A 27,736-nucleotide genomic window follows, 5' to 3' on the forward strand; every position below is an offset into this window, starting at 1 on the left:
TGACAATATGAGAACACATCAATTAACTTGTGAATTCTTTAGATTTCCAGAATGAATGTTGAAAGTCTATCTTCCTCTAATTCAGGCAAAGAACCCATGAATAAACTAGAATAAAATGAACCATTTGAATAAAGCTTGACCCCTCTAGAATATAATACTATCACTTTTATTTTATACTTTAAAATTGCAAACTAAAATAAGGAAAATAAAGCCCTATAAAGGTGTATGCTTAAATTCGCATGTAGTCTTGCTAGATCAAGTTCAGTCTGGAACTCCTTTTTAAAAAATCCAGCTGACTTCTGCCTTGATACACATTCAGAATGAGCTCAAGGTTTCAGTGACTTTGTATATGTCGTAAATCAGGGCAAAACTTGATCCTTTTTGACTATGGACCTAATCCACAACCCACTGAAGTCAGTGGAAAGACATTGAGTTCACTAGATTTTAGATTACAGCTCATTGTGCCTTTTTTTTTTAACCCAAAATTTGGGTCCAAAATGGAAAAGATTTGCTTTTATGATCTTGCCTGGCTTCACTTATGGTAAACTTTTGTTTTCTTTTGCTTTGTTTTTTCCCCTTTTGGCACCTGTCTCAGAATCCGAACATTCAGCATAATTCTGTGGAAATGATCATTTATTTTAAAGAAAATAATTGTAATGATTTTGCATATGGTCAAATAACATTCAGATGGAAACAAGCTTTCAGGGTTGACTTGAAGAAGAAGAAGAGAGAGAGAGGCATTTGACATTGCTAAGTAGTAGCTATTAAGAGGAGCGAGAAAAAGAGGAGGAGGCATAGAAAGAATGAGATCTGAAATGAGTGAAGACATACATTTTTCAGTCAGTTGCTTAACTCACAACATTCAATTCTATTTCATTCTAGAAAATGTAAAGGTATTTTGTTAAAAGCTGTAAATGCTTTAAGTGTACTATAGTGGTGATATTAGATGTGAACTCAGAGGCTGAAAATGATGTGTAGTATACAAACAAGTCACACATAGATAAGGTCACCATGTGTTTTCAGTCATTATCAACCAGTGGAATTCAACTGCCAAATTATTTATTTATTTAGTGCCTTTGTCCAGCAGTCTTGACTGGCTACACAGCTGGTCAGCACTGTTCATTTCAAGTCTCTGTAAACCTTGATGATAACACTGCAAACAATCCAAATCCAGTTTCTAAGTTAAATGGAACATCCTCTGGTAGTATTAGTTCTTATCAGTGTAGGATAAGACAAATATTTGAGGAGGAAAAATGTATGTTGGAAAGTTATCTAATCCATACTTATTCTGAAAATGACATGTATATGTTTGCCACATCCAGAATAAACATATATATGTATAAAATCTGCCTTGCCCCTAGATCCCTATCTCAGAGAACGTTTCCATTTGAAGGGAAGATTTATTAAATGTTTGCTGGTTTTTAGAAAGACATAATAAATCCAGGAACACACTAGGCATAGGTATTCAACAAAAGAATTTGCAGCCATAATTGTATTGCTCCTTTAACAAAAGTAATAGGGAAATCAAATGTAGAATAGCTGAAAAGTACACAGACTCTGACAAGGCACTATTTTTCAGCAGGAAGTCTGTCTTTTCATTTTGTGTGATTAAATGTTATAGGAAAGATTCATAAATTATTATGAGAAACACGTCTTTGGGTTTTAAAATAATAACACCTCTCCTGTTAATAGTTGCATTTCTATGAGTCATAAGGTCGTATGCCAGTAAGATTTGATGCTTTCACAAAATACAACTGTCATACCCTGATGGTGGGCCTAGCAACAAAGAAGTTAAAGCAGAACACCAAAAGAGAAAATCAGTCCTCAAACAAAAGTGTTGACTCTCTTTTTTAAGGTAAATAGAGGCCCACTAATAATAATTATATGTCTTAAGACTGACTTTAGGTAACACTTTTTAAAGACCCCAAGTGTTAAACTGCAGGCAGATTTCTTTCTCACAGGTGTGCCCACTTACTTTAAGCTGGTCACCAAACAGAATTTTCTCTCTCTCCATTTGGTACTGATTTTACAGTCTCTGTGCAGACCTCAGATAGACTTGAATTGTGGAAAATTGTGGAAATATTTACAGATTTTTTAAAGGAGCCAGTCTTTTATTTTCTACCCGTTTCTTATTTTCCTTTAGAAAGATGGGGGAAACAAAATGGACCCTGTCACTATATATTAAAACACCCTGGCTGCATCTACACAAGGAAGTATTTTCAAAATCAAGGCTGGAAGATGGCATTCTTTCGAAATAACCCACAGAGCATCTACACACACCCCGTGATCTTCCAAAAGTAATATAAAAAGAACAGGGGAATCCCGTCGAAGTTGGTCCACCTTTCCTGCGGTGGGAAGAGTGGCCCACTTCAAAAGCTTATTTTGAAAGAGATCAAGTGTAGACGCTCTGTAGACAGCTATTTCAAAAGAGGGAGTGCAGCATGGCGGCGATCAGCTGGCAGGCAGCGGCACTGCTATCAGCATAAGCAGAGCTCTATGGCTCCAGCATCCGTCAGCCTTTAAAGATGCAGGCTTCCACAAGCCTCAGGCAGGAAGCTGAGAGCATGCAGGAAGCAGGCAGTCCATGCTGCTCTCTAGCTCGCCAGCTCCATGAAGCCTCAACCATGCCCTCATGCTTCCTGGCTCCATGGCCAAACACCCAGACTCCTGCCCACCCCAGGGCCTTACCAAGCACAGCAGGGAGCCCTCCCAGGAGGAGAGCCAGGCCCCAAAGCCCTGGGCCCCCTCCTGGATGGACGCTGATCTTCAGGACCTTGGATGAGGAGGTCCTCTGCCACACTGGGGTCCAGCGTCGCAACGCCATGGCATTTGACTGACTGTTGAAGGGCCTAACTGGCTGGGGCCATGCCACCCACACCCTGGACCACATCCAGTCAAAAGTAAAAAAACTCTGGCAGGGTTATTGCAAGGCCTGGGATGCGGCCCGAAGGTTGGGGGCAGCTCCCATAACTGCCCCTACTATAAGGAGCTCCACCGCCTCCTGGGGCTGAAGGAGGCCAGACCCTCGGTCATCGTGCTGGAAACAGACAAGGCTGACACTGAGCTGGAGACAACCACAGAGGGCAAGGAGCACCCGGGACTGGCAGCCAGCACTAGGTGACTGCAGACAGCACAGAAACTTGACCCCACCAGTGATGACAAAGGCTCAAATGTACTGGCTAAGCTGCATGTGTTCCACGCATGGCCTCACCAGCCAGGCCTGCAGGAGGTATGCCACATCTGCCATGATGCAGGGTGGCATTGTGGTGTCCTAAATGGGGAGCTCCTGCCGGGGGATGAAGTTCCCCTCGGCCATGTGGCATCCCAGCTCCGAGTTCTGGAACACCATGGTGTCATGGGCATGGCTGGATCAGCCCACACAGTTGTCCTGGAAGTGACCATTGGCATTGACAACCACTTGCAGGACCATGGAGTGGTAGCCCTTGTGGTTTACATAGGCCCTACTGCTGTGCTCCAGGGCCTGGAAGATGATGTACATGCTATGCAGGGTTCTGAAGCAATTTGGGAATCCCAACTTGTCAAACCCCCAGATGGCATTGTCCAGGTCCCTGACATGGATCAGCTACCGCAGGAGGATCCTGTTGATGGCCCAGATGACCTGAAGGGCGTGGGGAGGCGGGCACACACATCAGTGTGGGGAGGAGTGCACTGGGCCCACTCGTCCCTGGCCCTGGCCCCTGCAAGGCAGGCCTCCCTGTAGCCCCCGTCTCCATGCCTGTCCCTGGTGGGGGCTGCCCCCACAGTCCTTGACAGTGCCCCTTGCCAGGTACCCCTGCCTCCTGTACCCCACATGTTGCGGGGTGACCTCGGCACGGCTTGCCTCATTGAGGATGGCCATGACAGTGGCCCTGCCTACTCCAGACTGGTGGCCAATGGATCAGTGATTGTCCAGGGTGGCCAGTTTCCAGAGCAGGCGTGCTGACCTCATGCGGGTGTTGCAGTGCTGGAGGGCTGGAACGAGCCAGTGGGACAGCTCCAGGAATGTCTCCTTGGTCATTCTGAAATTCTGTAGCCAACATTAATTGCCCCAGTCCTCCAGCACCAGCCAGTACCTCCAGTCACTGCTTGTGGGGAAGCCCCACAAGCAGTGGGTAACCTGGAGGACTGGGTGGGGATATTGCACCCTAAGGATATTCTCTAGGAGGGTGGCTAGTGGGTTGGCTAGCAGGATGGCTACCCAGAACTGCTGGTACACAGTGGTCAGGACCGCAGCCAGTGTACCAGCAAAAACCTCAATGGGGGCAGAACTCCTTGGAGTTTCGTGGGGGCCTGGGGTGCCTCCTCTGCTCTCTGTTGGTCTGTGTATCTGGGGACAGGTAGCTGGCCATCAGCATGTGCAGGCTGACGCTTGGGGTGGGGGTGGGGGCCTTTTAAAGGGACAGCAGGTGGCGGCCCTAGAAGGTCTCATCTGCCATGCAACCCTGCCTGTGGCACTTCCTGCCCCTGTACTTTTGAAAGAGTGCCTTGGGACGTGTGGGTGCTCTCTGTTGAAAGTGCGGTGGGGCCATTCAAATGGGCGGGTCGAACCTTCCGTCTCTATTTGCCTGTGTGGACACTCGGTTTCAAAAGGCTGTCTTTTCATGTTAAGTTTCAAAAGCCATCCTTTCCAAAGGGAGCTGTAGTGTAGATGCAGCCCCTGTGTTTAAAAAGCAAAATTTTCTAGACACTTTATCCATTTTGGGGTGAGTGTGTTTGTTTCTGAAAGTCTGAGTTGTACAAGAAATAATTAATACAGTGACTTTTTCTGCCACATTGCTTCTGCTAGGTTTTAAGCCTTTAGTACTATGACTCTTGTTTTGTCAGATGCCATGTACTTAATATTGCTCCAGCAGTTGATTTACACGGAAGAGTTCAGTAGTAATGAAATACATTATATTCACTTTTTGTCCAATGTCACATGCTGATAGCAATAAATTATTAAAACATAATGTATTCACACTGATTGCTGTGAAGGTTATACATGCATCAGTAAATCAAAACAAGCTCTCAAATGATAGAAAATCAATTGATGTGACAGATAGGCATGGATGTTGAAACCTCACTCACACATTTTGCTGTTTTGAAAAAAAATAATATAACAGGAATATTTTTTAAATGTTGCTGTAACTGCACACAACAAATGTGCAACAATTGGAGGCTTGAACACCTAACCAACAACATAAGTTATATAAGCTTTATAGTCACATTTATTGTCTATAGAATACCATTTTAATATCAATAGTGTTGAAATTGAGAGCTTTTCACAAAATAAATTCCCAACAGCAGAATTTAATGCAAATTGTCTTGATGTTTTGTTTTGTTTTGTTTTGTCTCCACCTACAAGTTGTAGGCGAGGAATAATCAAACTTAAAGTTTACCCTCTTTTTTCTGTTTGTTGGTCTGTTTGTTACAGAATTATTATCCAAATGCCAACAGATGAATTGCCAATACAAATGTGCTATTTCAAGACATGGCACCAGCTGTTACTGTGAAAATGGATATGAAGTAGGCGATGATGGAAAAAACTGTAAAGGTAATGAGGAAGTGTGGATTCGCTTTCACTTTCTCTATGTTTAAGGCCCAGTCTGACAAGAAGCTCCATGAAGATGAACTATGGCATCTTTGCAGAATTTCTTGCACAATCTGAGCCTAAATTTTGTTCAGAGTGGTTTAAATGGATGGTTAAACTACATTTACATAAAACATGGTGGGAAAGATACTAGTGCTTGGAAGAATTCAAGGGTTCTAATGAGTTTCTCACATTTGCTGCTGCTGCTGCTGTTTGGCTGGCCCCACATTTATATTTGATGTGCCAGCTCTATCTTCACAGTGGAAGTAATTTTTTTTAAGAAGTTTATAACAAGTTGTGACATACAGCAAAATTTACAGCTAGAGCTGATGGTCCTCTGTCTGGTAAAAGGTCCTCTCTCTGAGTTTACTTCATAAATAAATGTATCCTTGTAGGTAGACATCCAGGCCAACTACTGTCTGTGTCACTTGGCATCTTGAGCATGACATCAGGGATAGGGCTATTTGTCTGTCCCCCACTAGACTTACAGTCCTACATGTCTCACTCACACTGTTGACTCATAGCCAATGAAACAGAGTGACCCTTGTGCATCAGGGGTCGAAGGTGAATGAGCATGTCAAAGAAACACTTGTGTAATCTCATAGCACTCTAAAGTGGGTTGTGGCCCCAGCAGTCTTCCAGTCCAGAAGGATGACAGTGAGGACATCCCTGGTAACCTTTTCTGTGCCAGCAGTGTGTGGAGAAAGTGTACTAAGATCTGTCCAGAGCTATACAGAGGCCCGGACAGCATTTGCATGAGCTCTCTCCTTTTTCAAGCAGCTCTGACACTCCATCTCCTGAACATTTTCTGAAATCCTATAAACCATTTTGGGAACATGATATCCCTTATAGCAATGAAAAACCTGGATCAGTATTTGATCTATGGTGGTGGTGGAGTGAAAGCCCTCTGTCATGTATGTTATTTTGCCATTTGCCTTTTACTAGGTTTTCTGCTGTGAAGTATATGAAATTGTTTTGAAATGAGTATGTTTATTTCCTTTTTTGGCAATATATACATTGCTATTCCCCATCATTGTTTCTCTTCAAAAGTATATAAGGTTTTTCTATCACTTTGATTAGGTACTTGCTGGCTATCATTCCTCCTACCCACTGTAACTTCTTATATATGGGTCTCCTGATTTTTGGGTTTGTGTTTTGTAATATTTGAAATAAAACCAGATAAAATAATTTCAGTAGCAAGTTTTTTTGGAACTTTTTTTTCTTTAATATGATTTGGCTAGATCATCAGCTGCTGTAAATTGGGATATCTTGGTTATCTCAAATAGAGCGATGCCAATTCATATTACCTGAGAATTTGACACCATATTTTTTTATTTTTTGTTTTTTTGAATATGTAAGTGATTTGCAGGCTTTTTGAAAATATCATTGATGGTGATTATAGGTAGAAGTTGATGATTCCACTAAACAGCTTAAACCATTTAAAATAGCTTCCTAACATGAGTGGGCATGCATATTCAATTATTTTTTGTTTTGCTACACTTCTTCATTCGGATGCTTTTAAACACTTACATAGAGAACAGAAAGAAGTGTTCTCTGAAAGAACAGGAAAAAGTGTTCTCTGAAGACAGCAAGAACCCAAGTGGTTCCCTTTATTTTTCAAGCTGGATAGCAGCTAGCCTTACAATGTTAATTACTCACTTTCTGTTTTGGTCACTGGCATAGTTTCAGCAGCAGAAAGCTCAGATGAAATTATAGCTGAAAACAACAAGAAAATAAACATGAAAATCAATCAATAGAGGGTTTACCTTTACTTTCATAATGTTCTTTAGGGGGTGAATTGTGTATCCCCCCTCCAAGATTTTTTAATATTAAATGGTAGCTCTTACATGTTATTTCAATGTATCCTTTAGATTTAGATGAATGTAATGTGTATGGGACCTGTAGCCAAACATGTATAAATACACATGGATCATATGCATGTAGCTGTGTGGAGGGTTATGTTCTTCAGTCTGACAACAAGTCTTGCAAGGCCAAAAACGGTAAGTGGATTTTTTTTTTATATACATTATAAGGATGATTTTTTAAGTCCTGTGGGTCTGTCTTTCTCTCTGGTAAATATGGTAGATATTTATGTACACAGAAGAGATACATTTTACTTTAAAACAGTGATCCGTTGTTAAAAATTTAGAAAAAAATCATTTGTCCTAGATTATTATTAGTAGAACCTTTCTGAAAGAGTAAATAGAGTAGTGCAAATTACTTTATTCAAGCAAGATTAATGGAGCTGCAAATTAACTCTTTCATCTCAACACATACAATTTCTAAATAAGCTCCATCTTCCCTAGACAACATAGATGTTAGGGGAAATTATCATGAGGTAATTATACCCTTGGGATATTAAAGACATGAACCTCTGCCTTGGTATGTGAAACTTCCCAGGGCTGTTGATTTCAAGATCCTCCTATTCACATTATGTCTTACTGGTTAATTAAGGCATATTTTTATTACCAATAATAAATTAAGCATTCAAGGGAATTAGTGAATTCTGTTTAATGAAGACAAATTGAACAAATTATTTCCCTTCTTAGTATACTGACTCAGCAACCTATTCTTATTTTCTCCTACAATCTGTTTAACATACATAATGAGCAAAGCCTATTATAAAGGTATATTTTTATGTCAATATGTGGAAATCCAGAGGCAACAAAGGTGTATTTTTATACATCAATTGGCAAACTTCTGGCAGTTTCTTTGTTTTTGAACATAAAACCAGGAAAGACGATGGAAATAAACTGCATATTTGTGTTCTTACTGGAGTACATTGAGAGTTGTGATTTAAAATATTGATGAACTCGAAAATTAAGGCTTGAAACTTAAGTTTGGTATTGATTCACACAACATGGTATGGACTTAAAAAATAGGTAATCTGATACAAGCAACTCCTTACAGAGAAAAAGTATTTTAATATTCTTTTCAAGCCTCTTCAGAAAAAAAAAAGTGTTATTTCAGTGGGACATAACAGAAGGTGTTTCTAATACAGTAAAACCTTTCAGAACTGGGGAAAGTATATTGCTCCAGGACTGGTAATGAGTTGAATCTTTGACCGATAGCTCTCAAAGCATAAATATGACCCAATATGTAATGATTGACTATGGTGACTGTCTGTTGGTGTTTCAGTGGCTCAGGTGAAATAAGCTGATGATCTCAGATCATTACCTCATAAAGAAATGCTCCTGTCTCTGTCTCTTTCTCTTTGCAGAGTTTACAGCAATATTTAAAAAAAAAACCCATAAAATGTAATATGTGATACATTGTATTTTTTCTTACCAGGATAAATTACATCGATTCATTTCAACTGCATACTAGTTTAAGAAGAAAATAATAATAATAATAATAACAATAATAATATGTAGTAGCAGTAGCAGTAGTAGTTATTTAGTTATTTCAGTGGAAAGGTATTTAATTGATTATGTTTTAACTGAAAACTATCCAAACTGTTGTTCAACCTTTTCTGTGTTTTTAACTATCTATTAGACCAGTGGTTCTTAACCTGTGATGCACGCATCTCCTGGGGGTGCATGATGCTCTTTCTAGGGGTGCGAGACATGCCAGATTTTTATAGAAGACAGATTATCAAAACCACAAATTAAACCCAGGCACATAATTACAACTACTTTGTTTAATCAAACCTATGTATTTATTAGCATTTTACATTTTTAACAACATGCAATATTTTACATATATTTACTATAGATTTGTAAGTGTATAGGTGCCCCATCTGCATTTTTGATTTTTGATAAGGAGTGCGAGAACATATTTGATTTTTGATAAGGGGGGCAGGAACATATTTTGAGAACCTAAGGGATGCAGCCTGCAGTAAAGGTTAAGAACCACTGTGTTAGACTATTTTAGCATGTTATCTATGAACCTTACTAATCCTTTTCTGTGTACATGGCTATAAAAGGATTGAAGTAATTTAATGAAATATTTATACATATTATGGAAAATGCTGACTCCTGAATGTGTTGGTATCTATTTATAGTTGGAAATAATAGTTAGCTATCCCATTATGAAAAAAATGATTCAGTAAAGGATTATGATGTAGAATGTAAGTTCACCATCACCTGTATAAATTTCTGGACATGTGCAGAAAAAAATCAGTAAAGACTGCTAAGTAGGACACTCTTAACGCTGTCATGAAACACTCAATATATATTGGCTAGAGGTTAGAGTTGTCTTGAGTATAATTAATTAAATTGACAACAAATGTAGAATCCACGTTTTTTTTCAGATTTCCCTTACGTGTTAGAAAATTAATGGATAAAAGTAATCTGTTTACAGGAATTTTGAATCATGCTATAGAATATAATGGGGTATTAAATCCCTTATATAGCATTCACTAGGATGGTTCTAAGTTCATGTAGAAAGTATATTGTTCTCTACCATAGTCTTCCACATGTAAGCGAACATGTTCTCTTTAGAACTGCAGATAGCTCCAAGATTTCTGCTGCTGTTCAGATGATTCACACCTTCAGTAGAGTGGAAACTCATCTGTCTTAAAATCTGTTAGTCTCTATGGTGCTACAGGGCTCCCCATTGTTTTTTAGTTTTCACTGTTATTTTTCAGCAACTGTGTTGTCAGTTTCACTTCTGCACAACAAAGTAATTGTTCTACACTGTAGCTGCTTGGGAAAGCCAGGCACAAGAGCAGGAGTAAGCAGTAGAATGGTTCATACAGGAGGAGAAGCCAAGGAGTAGAAGTAGAATGGCAGAGACACTGTCTCCTTGTAGCGGATAGCTGAAGGAGAGCAAGGGCTCTAGGGCTGGGGTCGGCAATAATTTTCATGGGGTCCACTCCAAAATTTGAAAGTGGGCAAGGGCTGTACTCTTCCATAATATTTATGGAGGAGTTTTGGGGTCTGGGATGGAGATCGGGTTCATAAGGAAGGCTAGGGTAGGGGATTGGGATGAAGGTGGGGGTATGGCTTTTGGGATGGAATTTGTGTGGGGGTAGGTTGTGACCTGGGGCAGGGACTTAGGATGCAAGAGGGCATGCAGAGTCTGTGAGGGAGTAGAATTGCAGGAGAGGATTCACACTCCACGGAGTAGTATAGTAGAGTGTGCAGCATCTGGAAGGAGATTGTGCCCTGGAGCAAGCATGTACGACAGATGCACAAGTTTCAGTTGTGACCTAGGACAGGAGGACTCTGTGACCTGGGACAGGGGATTGGGAACGAGAGCCTATCTTTATTCTGTTACCCTTCTCTTTCTGTTCTAATATAGAACATTATACTGGACAGTCTGTAGTTGAAAGGGAACTGTGGAGATGGTGGACCAAATTGCTCCTTATATTTTTTGATCAGAACACAAGAAGGAGAAGGGTACAGGTGCAGATAAAGAGATGCTGCTAGCCAAAATATTCTGATCTCTGGTGCATGAAGTACCTATGAACCCAAAAGTATAATACACAGAAGAACCACTTCTCAAAGAACTCTGGTTACTGTACAAGGTAACTAATCTGTCTGCAGGGGAAAGTGGAAGAAAACAGGATAAAAATGTGCTGGATGAGGTAGAAACTGTAGTGTAAAGAAGAAAAGAGATAAAGAAAGTAGATAGAGAAAAAGAAGAAAAAATAATAAATGAAAACAAATTTGGACAAAATATAAACACTGATTCACAATAGGATCATGTGGGGTGAATCCAGGGAGAGAAAGTGTGGAAAAACATAAGTGAGAGAAACAAAGTCAATAGAATTACACAATGGCATTAAACACTACTCTGTAAATGGATTATTTAATGGGTTTCATCAGACTGCAACAAACATTTTATTCACTTGATACTCTTCTAGTAAATGACTGGCTCATCAAATATTACTCATCAAATGTTAGATGTAATTTATGAAATATAGCCAATGAATATTTATTTCAACATGCTAATTCTTAAGCCTCTATTAATGGAGAATGCTGACTGAAGGTATTGCATGTAAATGCAGCATACCATTTTTTTTAAAATTGAGAGTGGGATGTTGCCCTCAGGATTTGGCCCACTTAGCACCATTATTCAGTGCAGTGAAGTCACTTCTTAGAGTCTTGAGGATAATGTACATTGTAACTCTGCACTTCAGTTTCCACCAAATATTCACTTCAGTATGCTTTTTTCCAAACCTGAATATACTGTTCCGTATATTTCCTGCTGATGCCTACTTTGGGATTGAATGAGATAAAGTGTAGGTTGCAAGGTTGTTCATTGTGCTATAAGAAATAAGTTGTAATTTACTAGTTTGACCATATCTATGATTATCTCAGTGTAACACCAGATTTTAGTGTCAACTGAAATAAGTCCAGAATTAAATTTAAACTCTAAAACTGTTCTAAAGCAGTTTCAACATTACTAGCCACTGGGGAGTTCTTCATAACACCATAATACCCTATTATCATCTTGTGATTCAAAATTTTTGCTCAGATGTGTTTAATTAATAACTCATTCTGAATAAGATTCAATCACTTAGGGATCTGGATAGGCATCTACTGTATTCCTGTAATTGGATTTTCATTTGGAAATATTCAACTTGACAGCTATCATCGATTAATTTTTCTTTGGCATGATCAAGCTGATGTTACATTTGGTGGTACAAATGAGACTAGTTCTCGAAGGCTGGATTTACACGTGCCCCCAACTTCAAAGGGGGCATGTTAATAAGGGCAATGAGAGATTACTAATCAAGTGCTGTGGTGAATATGCAGCGCCCCATTAGGCTAATTCTCCCCTGCGGCAACTTTGAAACATCAAACTTTGAAGTTCTGGCATGCATGTAGCCACAGGCACTTCAAAGTGTCTTTACTCCTCAAAATTTTAAAGGCACTTCGAAGTAGTGAGGGCACTTGAAAGTTCTCTCAGCTACGCGCATGCCCGCATTTCGAAGTTTGATGCTTCGAAGTTGCCACAGGTGAGAATTAGACTAATGAAGTGCTGCGTATTCACTGCAGCACTTCATTAGTAATCTTCCGTTGCCCTGATTAACATGCCCCCTTCGAAGTTGGGGGCAAGTATAGACAAGCCCCAACTTGCTGTTAGAGCTTCAAGGCAAACATTCCTTTCTTCCTAATATAAGACAAGAGGTGGGGAAAGGAATGGAGAGGTATCAGCCAAGTAAGAATCTAGGGGACATCCTGACAGCAAAGTGTAGGTAGACTCAGGGAAAGCACTTAGACCCAGATCTACAAAGAGTCTTGCCCTGAGTATGGCAAAACCTTTCACCTACAAAATCACAGAAATCATTTGATCCACAAAGTCTGAGGGAGGCACTGAGGTTCCCTGTACAATAAATGGGTAGAGACAGGTACCTATGAATGGGAGCAACACAAGCAAGTGTCTAAGTGCGGAGCCACCTAAGTTAGTCCATGGAAGATACCAAGGTGAGAGTTTTGTCCCCAAGTCAGTCCCCATCTTATGTAGCTAGGTGCCTAAGTCTGGCTACAGGGAGATACTTCTCTGTGCAAGCAGTCCACAGCCAGTGTCTAATTCTGCAGTCAGGCAGCATAGGTACTTAATTCATGTCTTGTGAGAATGAATTAGGTGCCGTCTCATTTGTCACAAAATGTCTGGAAGAGGAGCCCACATGTAGCTTAAAGGCCAGTGATGAGGGCACTCAGCTGAGATATGAAAGCTTCAAGTCCCTCCTCTGCTTGCAGGGGAGAAAGTATTTGAACAGGGATTTCCCACCTGTCAGAAGACTGTGCCATGCAATATTCTGATTTTCTGAAATTGGGCTCCCTTATTCCCTTCTGCAGAATATGTTTCAATGTGGACAAATAATTAGATTAAATGGAGCAGAGTCCTGGACTCCAGGTCTCTCACTTGCCAGGTGGCTACCCTAAGTGCCAGGAAGAGACCCAGCCCTTTTCTGTTTTGTTCTCTCTGGCCTGATGAGTCTTTATATATACAGTCAAAGTGTAAAGCCTCAAGAGGAGAGGCTGGTGGAGCCTGACAACAAGCTATTCTATAGCCTAGTGCATAGGGATTTCTGGTGAGAGAGCCTTGTTCATATGTTTTCTCTGCTTCGGCAGATGGGGGCATTGAACCTGGGTTTCTTATGTCCCAAATGAGTGCACTAGGCTAAAAGTTAGAAGGTGATCACCACAATCTACTTTTAGTAGATTCTTGAATGGACCATGATACCACAAAAATTAGCCAGTGGGTGAGTTTATGTAGCAGCTGATCAAGGGTATTGTGGCTCGCCTTGCTGCCTAAAACTGGGATTTATTCATCCATGTATCTTTATGAATCTGAGCCTGACCTTTTGCTGCTGCGTCAGGAAGCAGCAGAATGTACTTTCCCATCAACACAGGGCTGACAACATCTTATATGTAACGAATCCAGGAAAATGGCTCAGATTAACTGCTCAGATTAGCAGAGCCAGGACATATAGACCACATCTACACTACAAAATAACTTCAAAATTGCTTACTTTGAAGTAGAGCATCTACACACAAAAAGCACCCTCTCTTACTTTGAAGTAGACTCCCCACTACTTCGAAGTAAAGTGTCTACACACAATTAGCCCCTACTTTGAAGTAAAGGGCTAGGAAATAATGTAGGCAGGGGTTGCAGCCGGGTAACCCACATGGGACCCAGCCTCCAGGCCCTGGCCACAGCCCTGTTGCCCCTCCCCTGATCTGGCGACGGTGGGCCCTCACCACCAGCAGCGAGTGGTGGGACCAGCTGGTGCTGGAGGACTGGTATGTCAAGTGGCAGCTGAGGAACTTTTGCATGATGCAGCAGACATTCAAGGACCTCTGCCACTGGATTGCCCCAGTCCTCCAGCAGGTGGCCAGTGCTCCCAGTGTGGAAGAGGGTGGTCAACACAATATGGAGGCTGGCCACCCCTGACAGCCACCAGTCCATCGACCACCAGTTTGGAGTCAGCAAGGCCACCATCGGAGCGTGCTGATCAAGGTAAGTCTGGCCCCCACCACTGACCCATCCTGGGGAGGGGGGGTAGGAGGAAGGGAGCCTCTGGTGGGGCTGGGGGCGGAGTTAGGGGAAAGGGGGCCTCCCAGTCAAGTGTACATGGGCGTGTCTTTGAAGTAAGGAAGAGTGCACGTAGATGCTCTGCAAACTACTTTGAAGTAAGTTTGTAGCATAGATGCAGCCATAGTGTAGCATAGTGGGCCTATCAGACAGACCCCCACCTGATTTTGAAAGTAGCATAAATTCAGAATCTGCAAAGGGGAGGAGATATTTATCAGATTTTTCTCAATACTGATAGGAATAATTTTGTTCCTTAACAATTACTTATGCCAAATACACTGTTACATACATTACATACTGTATACTAATGAAGATTCAGAGATCAGATAGATATCAATCTGGAAAGATTAGTTTCCTTGTTGCTTTCATGGACACTCCAGAATAATGCTAAAGATGTTTTGTCCCAATGAATAATGTTCATTTCCATGGTATGAGAGTTTTATGGTATGATACTGAGTCTTGAATGAGGTGCTAAATCCACCACATTTGTCTGGATTCAGGAAGTATATTTTAAGTACTTATCCTTCATTAATTTAAATGTTTTTATAAATGATTAGCAGGGCTTTTATTTAATTAAGGTGAATCAAGCAATGATAAGTGGCACATCTTTTCTTCAATTTTTATTTTCTTAATCTATTTCCGAATTACCTTCCTCCAACACCAATTTCTCTAGTCTCACTCTGTGTATATTTTTTTGATGGAAACTTCAAATCATCAGTTCCCTTGGCAGTCAAAAGCATCCCTAGCAATCTTTACCAAGCTGAGAAAATGAAAAACTCATTCAAGGACACCATTAGTGCAGAAGAACTGTAATTTAAAGGGCAAAATTAATGCAGTTTATTTCAGTGGTTGTTCTTCTGGGAGACATACTAGCAGGCATTAGTGTTTAGGACAAAATATAGTAATAGTACTGTAATGTATGTTCCTTGCAACATATCCGGTAACATAAATTGCATTACTTCCCATAACTCCTTCCCCTGTTCTACCTCATACCCTGTCTCTGATGACATACCTCATATCATCTCTATCAGATAGCCACTTTTCACTAAGAAGTTAGCATTCCAGCGAGTATTCTGTGAGACCTGCAGAATCCTGATCTACCACCAGACTGTGAGAGGCTGTGCATCCATTTCTACTAGTAATATTGACTACATACAGTTGCTAAGATAGCTTACCAGTTCACTTTAGCTAGTTCCTTAGTATCCGGTTCTCAGAAAGTGTCTATCGGCTAAGTAGAAATGATTCCTTTAATTTGCATTTGTCTTTTTTTAGTTATATATAAGTGATTCCGTTGAAGATTTACTTTGTGGCAAATCTGGATGATAATTTATTTTCTTCTTGTTATTATTAGTTTAATACTTGTATTTTTGTAGAACCTAGGAACCTGGACATGGATCAAGATCCCACTGAAGTAGTACCTATACAAATAAATAACAAAAACGAGTCAATAATCAGAAAGAGTTGCATTAAATGTTACTTAGTAGTAGTCTCAGTTACTATACAGATTGAACCTCTCTCTCATCCAGCACCCTTGGGACCTCAGGAGTGCCGTACAGAAGAATTTACCAGAAGACAAAAGGTCAATATTTACTAGCACATTACCTACATGTCCACTTCTTACTGGACTCTTAGAAGACATTTAGAGGTAAATTATAGCTAATAACTGTACTGAACACTGAGGCTGTTTCTACACATGCCACTTTCTCTGAATGTGGCATGCTAATAAACAGCCTGAAATATGCTAATGAGGCACATATGTAAATTCCTGGTGCATCCTTAGCATAAGGTCATGTGATGTGGAGTCCGGAAGACGGTGTTCCAGACTCCAAAACGGCATGTAGAAGTGTTGCCCCCAGGGGATCTTCCAGAAGGAAGTCCTCCTTCTGGAGGCCCCATCTTCCTGAAAATTTTGGGGAAGAAGGGACCTCTGGAAGAAGGACTTCCTTCCAGAAAAATCCCTGGGGGCCGTGCTTCTACATGCCATTTTGGAGTCTGGAAGACCGTCTTCTGGATTCCAAATCATGTGACCTTATGCTAATGAGGCACTGGAAATTTACATACACACCTCATTAGCATATTTAGGGCTGTTTATTAGCATGCCACGTTCAGAGAAAGTGGCACGTGCAAAAACAGGCAGAGAGCCAGGACTGGTGACTGTAAACAAACTTTAGGTGACCAGGGGAAACTGAGCCACACACATGAGAAGTGGTTATTCAATTAATGAAAATGATGCCAGATTACAGAGTTTGCCAGACAAGAGAGTTCCGGGTTAGAGAGGTTCAATCCATTGTGTATTCTCAGCAAAAGACATAAAAATCAGTGTGTCATATTTAAGTAGTTTAAATATACAGCAAAGGTAACATAAATATTACCTCTGTTTTGGAAGGATGGTAACAAAATAATATATTCACTAAACTTTTTTGCTCGTTTTTTAGAGCCCAGTGACAGACTTCCAGTTCTTCTGGTTGCAAGCTTTGAAACAATTGAAATATTGTATCTTAATGGAAGTAAACTTTCTACTTCAAACTCAGTGAAAGGAAATGGAATTTATACCTTGGATTTTATATGCAGTCAGAATACAATTTGTTGGATTGAAACAAGAGACTCTTCAAATCAGCTGAAATGTACCAAGATATCAACAACTGGGAGATTAACTGATGAATGGATAATAAACATTGCCCAATATCTTCACAGTAAGTGTTTTAGTTTCTTTGTTGGATTCTTTTAGCAAAACAGTATACAATACTTGTCTTTCTAGCAAACTTTGATTGCAGACTTACAACCACTCTTTTGGTGCTTAATGTTGCTGATGTTTCAATATATTCTGTTACTTTGTTTATGCATTAAACATTGAATGGCACAGAGGCATTTTGCTGCATTGTTTCTGTTTCCCTCTCTAACACATAGATGTAGAGGCTTGAAAAAAAGCTGTGAGTTTTCACAGAGTCTAAGTGCACTGTGATAGGTATGATATTGGAAAAAAACAAACACAAAAACAAAACCTACAAAGCAGGCACAAAGAAGAAACTTGAAAAAGCCTTTTTTCCTCTGAAATGTGTTGATGAAACTTGTTCAAAATAATTGTTTACTGCCAGATAAATGATAAGAAGCTAATTAACAACATGTACATATAATTGTCACATTTACTGTATATTAGCAGAGCTTTGTTATTTTCAAACACTTGTAATATTTCCTAATTTACTGGAAATATCTCACTTTTGCACGATGAAGATTGAGAAGCAGCTTCATGATGAGTTATCCTTCTGTGCAGTTGAACTAGAGTATCAAGATTATGCAGTAGTAAACTTGAGCATGCTTCTGAATTGGAATTTCCATCATTTTGTCCTCTTTTTCTGAAAACCTTTCTCAGTCCTTTCAGGTGGGCCTGAGCCAGACAATTCTATCTTATACCTTATCACCACCAATTCTATCTTATACCCTATCATCACCAAATTCAAGGTCCCACACCCAGGATTCTCTGTAATGTGAAAACTTTCAATCAAGATTTGCAGCAATAATGGGTCCACTACAGGAATGAGTGTTTGGACCACTTGACTGGAATTACTATGGGTATAGGTCCAGCTACAAAATATGGATACAGGTCCTAATGATGAATTTCTGCACTTGGGCTAATTTTTTCTAAGAGATTTAACGACTGCTGTTCAGCTCACCAAGAAAAATACCTTTTACAGTGCATGTCTACAGGGTAAGGAACCCAGTCCCTCTTAGATATTCATCCCAGCATACTGCAGGCTCTTCAATAACATGTCTGTTTGCAGACTCTGGCTTAAACTCTTGTGATGAAATAAACACAGTGGCTGAATTCAGTGCACTACTCAGTTTTCAAAGCCAATGCATTTTCTATGGATTCTATAATTTTTCCTGAATCTTTAAATCTAAACCTTTGGTCTAATTACTTCATAATTGACATTTCCCTGGCTATGGAATATGATACATTAACTACCCCTGAACAGGATAAAAATAATCCACCTAGTGCTTCTAATCAGGGCAAATTTGAGGTCCCAGTCTTCTCTTGGAGATACCTGACACAGTTTCCCACAGGGGAGAATAAGCCCTCTGAGGCCTACAACCCGTAGGCTCTGAAGAATTAAATTTCTCTGTTTCTCTCCCTTTCTTTCTTTATCTTCCTCATACACATGATTCCTATTATTTTTGTCACTAGACAAGGTTTATTTATTAGAATTAATTGTTTCATTTGACAACCAATAAAGAACACCCAATTTGGCATGCTCACATGTTAGACAAGCCAAATAAATGGTCATATACATAGTATTTGAAAAAAATAACAGTAGTTTCCCTATCAGTGAAAGAGGTTCCCTTAGTTTCTTTTGTTTGATGTTTTAGCCAGTAACAGGCCAAACAAAAACAAAGAGTCAAACCCGTGAAATCGTTGTACAGAAAAAAAAAAATACTGCCCCAGCCTTGCTTCTTTATCTCCTGCTTGCAAGATATCTATTTGTGACATATCACTATTCAATATCTTTATTGATGACCTGAAAGAAAATATAATAGATGGTAAAATTTATCTATGACAAAAACAGTGATGTGATAAATGATGACGGGCATACCTATGTGAATTGACCTGAATTGTTTGGTGAATAATGTGTGTTTTAACAAAGCCAAGTGCAAGGTCCTACACCCAGGATTCTCTGTAATGTGTAAACTTTCAGTCAAGATTTGCAGCAATTATGGGTCCACTACAGGAATGAGTTGGTGAGGTTCAGCGTTCTGAAACATGCAGGAAATCAGACTGCATGATCGAGGGCTGCCTTTAGGCTTTATAGTTTGTGAGGAACATGGGGGTAGATCCACCGAGGAATCTTAGGCACTTAATGCATTTATCTGCCACTGGGCTAAGGGACAGTCTGGAGTTGGGTTTCTCTCAGTGACTACTGCTGAAGCTGTTCCACTTTTTATAACTAATGGAATAATCATAAGACCATAGCTAAAGTGAGACTGACACCATAGCCCAGGGGTGATGGCAATCTTTCAGGATTTGGGAGACTTAAGTTCAAGTCTCTGTTCCATGACTGTTTAATTTGCTGCAAATGATGGAACAGTTTCAACAGGACAGATTGAAAGTCAGACCCAGCTTGGAATATTCTGTGATATGGGACTTAAGGCACTTGCCTGAGAGATATAAGATGAACATGTAACTTCAAATCTCTGCTCCAAATGAAGCAGAGGGTGGGAAAGTACATGCACCTCCCTCATACTGGGTGAGTGTGCTAACCACTGGGCTAACAGTGGAAAGGAGGAGTGTGTGTGCATGTAAAAAGAGACTTCACATGCTTAACTTCCAGAGGGGGACATAGTGTAGGCTACTCAACTTTCCTTGTGGCTACCTAGCACACCTACATGTTTAGCTAAGTAGCTGTGGATCACCATCCTGAAGTGCATATGTGTTGTGTAGGTAGCCTAACTCGGCAGATTCCATTAGGCAGCAAAGCACCTATAGTTAGGCATTGCAATGCTGAGTCTAAGTCCGCTTTGTGGACCCAGTCCAAAGAGTGAGGGAACATTTCTAAAGTGGAAAACTATATCCTGGAAATCAGGAAAAGGTCTTAGAGAAGGGATGGGGAATCTTTTTGGCTCAGATGTCATCCTCCACTGAAAAACCAGGAAAAAAAAGATACTCCTCTCATTCCCCTCGCACACTGACCTCAGAGGCTAGGGAGGCTAGGGCTAGTAGATACTGTAGGTCCCCCTAGGTTCTGGGATGGGACCAAAAATGAGGGGTCCATTGTTGGAGGGGTTGCAGGAGTGGGCTGGGCTGGGGAGTCTGGGCAGGAGGGAGTACTGGAGTGGGGTGAGGGTGGAAGTCTGAGCAAGATGGGGTGCAGGAGCAGGTAGGGGGTATGTAGTCTGGGCAATATGGGGCACTTACTTGCACAGCTCCCCAGGAACACAAGGCTCCACTTTCCTTGCTACCCCTGCTGGCTGAAAGTCTGGCCAGCCTCTGCGACAGGGGAAGAGCCTCCCTGCAGTGCTTCTCAGTGCTGCCATTCCTCCAAATAGGGGGAAGAGGAAGTGTGAGTGAGAACGGCAGCACATGGAGCCACTTCTTCCTCTTGCGTGACAGAGCGCATGAACTGGATCTGGCCCCAGCTTGCCAGAGTCCAGCGCATAAGGCATAGAGCTCCATACCCCTCACACCACAGCAGGCCAGATGGGATGGACCTCAGTGTCAGGCCAGATCCAACCTGAAGGCCACAGGATCCCCACCCCTGAGTTAGGTGTTGTCAAGTGATCTGCCAATGTGGTGCTGTACTTAAGAATGTGAACACAATCCTTGTATATATACGCAGGAAAATATGAAGCAACTCAGTAGCGCATGCACCTGTAGGTCCAGTCCCAACCCATAGCCCCCGTCTGTTCTTTCAAACATCTGTCCACCCTATCCTCCTCTTTGGACTCTGGGACAACTCTTGCAACGCCCCCATCTGCATCCCCCACCCTCATGGGTTCTGCAATGGCTCTTGCAGTCCCTTGGCTGCCCCTCCCACCTGCCAGCTGCACCCAACCCCTGCTCACGAGGAGGCAGCAAGTGTCAAGAGTGTAGACCAGAGGGCTCCGGCGGAGCACCAGGTGGATGCACAGCCTGGGGATAGAGAAAAGTGGTGCTTGGAAGGGGAAAGTGCCACTTCTCTCCAGCCCCCAATGCTTTCCACTTCAAAGTGCCACATTTCTCCAGCACCCAGCTGCACTGTCACCTGCTGCTCTTCTGGAGCTTTGCTGCCAGCACTCCTGCAGCTCATCGCCTCCTATCCCTCCTGCCTGCCCATCTGAGGTGAGCTTTGTTCGTATGTGCCAGCTTTCATAAGTTGGGAGAGTGCTTGTACTCCAATACCACATGTTCTAGTCCTGGAGGCTGTTAATATTTTTGTGCACTTTACACCCCTCCGAAGTCGAGAACTGCTCTGCAGTAAGGCATAAGCACCAGTCACCTATTTGATGAATAACTGAGATCTTGCAAAAAGGTCCCTTCAGGCTGAGCTGCCAATGAAACCTATTTCTCTAATAAAACAAAAGCCTAATATCCTCTATTTTGCCACACAGTCTTTTGGAAGAAATGTAGCACATAAAATGCTTCTGTTGACCAGGTTTACCACACTATTGAGAAGCTGGGAAACCCTAAGGAAGGGACTGTTTGGATTTAAGAAGCCCTGGATACACAGGAAAATTAGAACAACTTAGAGAAGAGGTAGAAATGACTAGCCCAATATAAAGGTGACTAGAGAACCCTAGAGGAGGGACAAAAAGGATTTGAGCAATTCTGATAGTAAGGTCAATGAATGAATATCTGTTTCATAATAAATGGGAACCAGCTAGCAGAAAATGTATATGGAAACTTAATATTCATTTGAGTGGAAACTAAGATATGAACGAATAGATACAAAGATGATTGTATAACAGGTGTGGGTGTTTGAAGCATTTCTGATGAATTTTAGAGCCTTTTACCCCATGACTCATCAGTATGAATGTTCCCATCTAACAGCAGCTTGGTAGCCTCTGTAAGATATATATTTTGTAAACCCGAGTTTCACCTCCCATGTCACAAAATGCCCACTGTATTTTGCACTAGATTACAAGCTTATCAGGGCGGGGACTGTCTAAGTGTTTGTAAAAGATGCAGTACAGTAATGGTCCTGATCCCAATGTAATGCTCTAGTACACTAACAATCTTATGATATTATGGTCTATTTTTTTATTTTATTACTGTATATTTTTAACTTTTGGGATTGGTAATACTTATGAGTCAACCATAATATGGCATTGCATGTAACTCCATTGAGCGTCTGAGATAAACTCAACCAAAATCAATGGAAAGATGGCCATTGAAGTCAATAGATTTTGAATCACATCCTAAAATACCAAATAACTGATGGTTTAGTTAGTAAACTAAAACTTTAATTTTTATTAACAAGATTTGTAAAATAATAATAATAATAACAACAACAAAACCTGTTCTTTTCTTTTGAGCCAGAACATAATAAACCTTGTTTTTGACTATACAGTTAGTGATGTCAATGAATAGAGCGTTCATTCTGAAATTGAAAAATTCAACGTAATGGAAATCTTTTCAGTGGAGCAAATAATTTTTTAGCAAAGTCAGTTTTAAGCTGTGTACTTTTCTTGGTCGGTTTGGAAACAAAGTGATTTAGTGTTTGGAAGTAATTTAATGAGGGGAGTTGGGGCAGGCATATGCAAGGAGGTTGGGCTCTTCTGTCACTGCTTATAAGCCCTGTATTTTATCAACATGTCACACAACAGATGCAGTATACTATGGTGGCCTACGCAGTTACCATGACAGTTCTTGAATTGCTGATAAAGTTTGAGTGTTCTTTGCATACATAATTACATAAAATCTCTGTCACACCATATAAGCAAAAATAATGATCTAATTGGAAAAAAAAAAAAAGCTTCAGTACCTGTCATCGTATATGGAGCCTTTTTTGTCTTTTTTTCAACTTGTTTTCAGGCCATGCATCAGTATCTTATCTTCATACCTAATTCCTTTATAGAAATAAAATGTCCAGTGCTATTTCCACTTTAGTTATCTGTATTCAACACATACTCACTTTATTTTGAGAGCCTTTCAAAAAAGCAGTTGTTCCTTGAATCAGTCCAGTTGACTAAATTATGCAGGATTTTTTTCAGATGGAAAGAATGGCTGCCTGTAATGTTAACAACTGAGCTATTTGAAGATGGACCAAATAAGATGTCCCATGGTACCTTACAGACTAACAGATTTATTGGAGCATAAATTTTTGTGGGCAAAGACCAACAAAATCTTATGCTCCAATAACTCTGTTAGTCTATAAGGTGACACAGGACTTCTTGTTTTTGTAGCTACAGACTGGCATGGCTACCCCTTTGATACAAATAAGATGAAGGCCGAGATTTATATCCACTTTGTGCTGTTGGCCTGGTCTGTATTGCAGGGCTTATTTTGACTCAGGGAGCCAAAAAAGGTCCATACACGCAGCTGTTGGGAGTGTGATGGCTATCTCACTATCATTACTTGTCCATTTATCAAGCCACAACTAAAGTTGTCTTTTGGCTCATAAATGGAAGGAATTCACAGTGTTATCACTACAAAAGCAGCTAGCAAGCAACTGAGTAATACATGCACTTGTAAGGACAGCCCCATCCTCTAACCCCCATCTGCTATTGCAAAACCTCTGGCCTCCCTGTCCCCTCTCTGGACTCTTCAACAGCTCTTGCAACCCTCTTGACTGCCTCCCCTACCCTAGTGGGTTCTGCAATGGCTCTTGGAATTCCCCAGCTGAACTCAAATAGCCCTTGCAGTTCCTCAGCTGCCCCTTCCATCTGTGGGCTGTGCCCAGCCCACATTCCCTAGGTGGTAGCCAGCAACAGGAGCCTCGGTGAGAGTATGGCTGCGCAGCCAGAACTAGGATCCTAAGCAAGTTAGGCATTGCAATACCTAAAATACCTTTAACCATCTGGGAAAATGTAAATAAAATCAAATAATTAATGTAAATTTTATAGAAAGTCTATAAAACTGTTATATTACCTCAACTCAGCACCTGCCTTTTTTCTTATTTTAAACTAACAAAACCAAACTAAATGACTTGTGCAATCGGCAGTTCATTTTAGTTTTCAGAAATGTCTGTACATTTCATGAGTTTTTATGAAGTTTATCATTCATAAAAATAAAATAATAGAGTTACTCTGGGCAGTGCTCAAACATGATTTCTTCATAAACAGTCATGTTTAAGGTGGCCAAAAGGCTGAGTCCAAGAAATTAGCATTTACATTTAAGAAGATATTGTGTGTTAATGTATGCAGAGCTATAAGAGTACTTTCTTTTGGTGGTTCCAGTATGTAATACAAAGCATTAATACTTCACTTCATGAGTCATTTAATATAAGAATATGCAAAACTCTTACAAATACAGGGCATGATTATGAGCAGTGCCCATATGATTGTGCAAGAAACAGAGATGGTGGAAGTATCCTCTGATATCCTTCACATATCTGTGCAAGGGAAGGGTACCATGCCATTCTTTGCTGGGTGGAAGCCAATGTGGTCCAGTGCTTCAGACAGTAGCCTGTGTTTCTGAGAGACCCAGGTTTAATTTCCTGCTTTTCCGTAGACTGTCTGTATAGCTTTAAGTAAATAACTTAGTATCTGGTGTCTCTGTTCCACATCTAAAATGGGGATAACAGCAGTCCTGTCCCACACAAAGCTGTTGTGAGGAAGAACACACCAAAGAAAATAAGGTGCTACACTGATGTGAGCCATCTGTGTACAAGTAGATAGAACTCAACAAAGCTGTAGGTACTAGCCTCGCTCAGGTGATCAGGAAGTGGTGGTATGGGAACAGACACTGAACATTTCAAAAACAAAGTTCAGAAGCTACAGTCCAGAGAGCTCTGGCTAAATATTGAACCTCTCTGAAACCCCAATTGCCATAGAACAGTTTGTAGGGTCTGGTGTGGGCTCCATGGATTAATGTTACAGGTTGAACCTCTCTTGTCTGGCGCCCTCAGGATCTGACTGGTGCCAGATGGAAGAATTTGCCAGATGACAGAAGGTCAATATTATCTATCACATTACCAACACTCCCACTGCTTACCAGGTTCTTAAAAGACATTTGGGGTAAATTACAGCTAAATAACTGTACAGAACACTGCGAGCTGGGACTGGTGGCTGTAACGAACCTTATGAGACCATAGAAGACTTGGCCACACCCATGATAAGTAGTTGTCCGGCTAACTAAAATCATGTCAGATTACAGAGTTTGCCAGATGAGAGAGTTCTGAATTAGAAAGGTTGAACCTATAGCTAGCATTCCATTTATGATAGGCAAATTAAGAAATCATTAGAGAGCTGATCCTGGACAGTCTCTACATAAAAGAATAAACGCACACAAATCAGATATCAGAAATGGCAATATACAAGAACCCGTAGGAGAGCACTTCAATCTCCCGGGCCACGCAGTAGCAGACTTAAAAGTAGCTATCCTACAGCAAAGAAATTGCAGGACCAGACTCCAAAGAGAAATTGCTTAGCTACAATGCATCTGCAAATTCGACACCCTCAGCTCAGGGTTAAGCAAAGACTGTGAATGGCTAGCTAAATACAAAAGCAGCTTCCCCTCCCTTGGTGTTCACACGTCCAGATCAACTGCTGGTACTAAGCCTCACCCTTGCTGACTGAGCTACCCTTGTTATACCCAGCCTTGCTCTGGCTTATTTATACCTAGCCCTGCAGATTTCCATGACCAGCATCTGATGAAGAGAGTCTGTGTTCACGAAAGCTCATGCTCAAAACTTTTTGTTTTTATAGTGACTGAATAGTGAGCCAGCTACTTTACCTGGTAGATTATACAGCATGTGTATTTCTAATCAAGAGGGTGATCTTTTTTAAAATAATCCTGCTAATAATATCAATCAGATTTGATTTGAATTGACAGTGTTCTTCAATAGACTTCCGGTGTAGTATAAACCAGTGCTTCAACAAAATATACTTTCTCAAGTGTCAGCAAATTGGAAAACTGCTACACTCTATAGCTCCATTTCTTCTTTAGCCTAAAATATTAGAGGCTACGTCTACACGTGCACGCTACATCAAAATAGCTTATTTCGACATCAAAATAGTCTATTTCGATGAATAACGTCTACACATCCTCCAGGGCTGGCAATGTCGACGTTCAACTTCGACGTTGGGCAGCACCACATCGAAATAGGCGCTGCGAGGGAACGTCTACACGCCAAAGTAGCACACATTGAAATAAGGGTGCCAGGAACAGCTGCAGACAGGGTCACAGTGCGGACTCAACAGCAAGCCGCTCCCTTAAAGGGCCCCTCCCAGACACAGTTGCACTAAACAACACAAGATCCACTGGTTGCAGACCCTGTGCATGCAGCATGGATTCCCAGCTGCCGCAGCAGCAGCCAGAAGCCCTGGGCTAAGGGCTGCTGCACACGGTGACCATAGAGCCCCGCAGGGGCTGGAGAGAGAACGTCTCTCAACCCCTCAGCTGATGGCCGCCATGGCGGACCCTGCTATTTTGATGTTGCGGGACGCGGATCGTCTACACGTGCCCTACTTCAACGTTCAACTTTGAAGTAGGGCGCAATTCCCATCCCCTCATGGGGTTAGCGACTTCGACGTGTCGCCGCCTAACGTCGATTTCAACTTCGAAATAGCACCCAACACGTGTAGCCGTGACGGGCGCTATTTCGAAGTTGGTGCCGCTACTTCGAAGTAGCATGCACGTGTAGACGCGGCCAGAGAGAGTGAAGCTGATGCTCAGAACTCTTAACTTCTTCTATTGCCTTAATGGCTATATCTACACTAACCCCCATTCCCATTGAAAGGGGGATGCTAATGAGACACTTCAGGATATGCTAATGAGGCACTGCAATCAATATGCAGTGCCTCATTGGCATAATGGATGTTGTGGCACTTTGAAAGTGCCGCTTTTAACCATGCTCGGCTCAGCTACACAGGGTCCTTTTCGAAAGGAACCCTGCACACTTTGGAATCCCCTTATTCCTATTTGGTTTGGATTGGTGGCAGGAGGAGTGGGGAAGGGGAGAGGTGTGGTGGACCTGTTCTGCCAGGGAACCAAATAAGGAATAAGGAGATTTTTTGAAGTATGTGGGGTCCTTTAGAAAAGGACCCCGGGTAGAAGAGCCGCACACAATCCAAAGTGGCACTTTTGAAGTGCCCTGGCTTCCATTGTGCTAATGAGGTGCTGCATATTCATTGTAGTGCCTCATTAACATATCCTAAAGTGTCTCATTAGCATCTCCCTTTCGAAAATGGGGGTAGTGTAGATATAGCCAATGGCCGCAACCACACGGCCAAAATTTCGAAAGGGCCATGCTAATGGCAGAATCAGAGAATACTAATGAGGCACTAAAATGACTATTCAGTGCCTTATAAGCATGCAGTCGGCTGTTGCACTTCAAAAATGCCACATTTTGGTTGTGTGCAGCTCAGCTACATGGGACCCTTTTCGAAGGGGCCCTGCAAACGTCAAAATCGCCTTATTCCTGTTACCCAATATGTTCAGAGACTAAAACTCGTGCTTATAACGCTTCATAACATCTGCATTATAAAAAAATAACTTTTTCATTTAGAAATATCAGATAAGTTGATCACTAAAGACAAATACGA

The 27,736-nt window shown here is 41.2% G+C and overlaps 1 protein-coding gene across 1 annotated transcript in view; it reads left to right on the forward strand.

Annotated features, from left to right (window-relative positions):
• The window catches only part of LRP1B (LDL receptor related protein 1B), a 1,349,009-nt gene that overhangs the window by 615,781 nt on the left and 705,492 nt on the right, over nt 1–27,736 (forward strand). The window contains exons 4-6 of the mRNA XM_075000767.1: nt 5,414–5,533; nt 7,441–7,569; nt 16,996–17,253. Of these exons, the coding sequence (XP_074856868.1) occupies nt 5,414–5,533; nt 7,441–7,569; nt 16,996–17,253 (507 nt within the window). The remainder of the gene's footprint in view (nt 1–5,413; nt 5,534–7,440; nt 7,570–16,995; nt 17,254–27,736) is intronic.

The sequence above is a fragment of the Carettochelys insculpta genome, chromosome 8 (genome assembly GCF_033958435.1).
Source record: "Carettochelys insculpta isolate YL-2023 chromosome 8, ASM3395843v1, whole genome shotgun sequence".
NCBI lineage: Eukaryota > Metazoa > Chordata > Testudines > Carettochelyidae > Carettochelys > Carettochelys insculpta.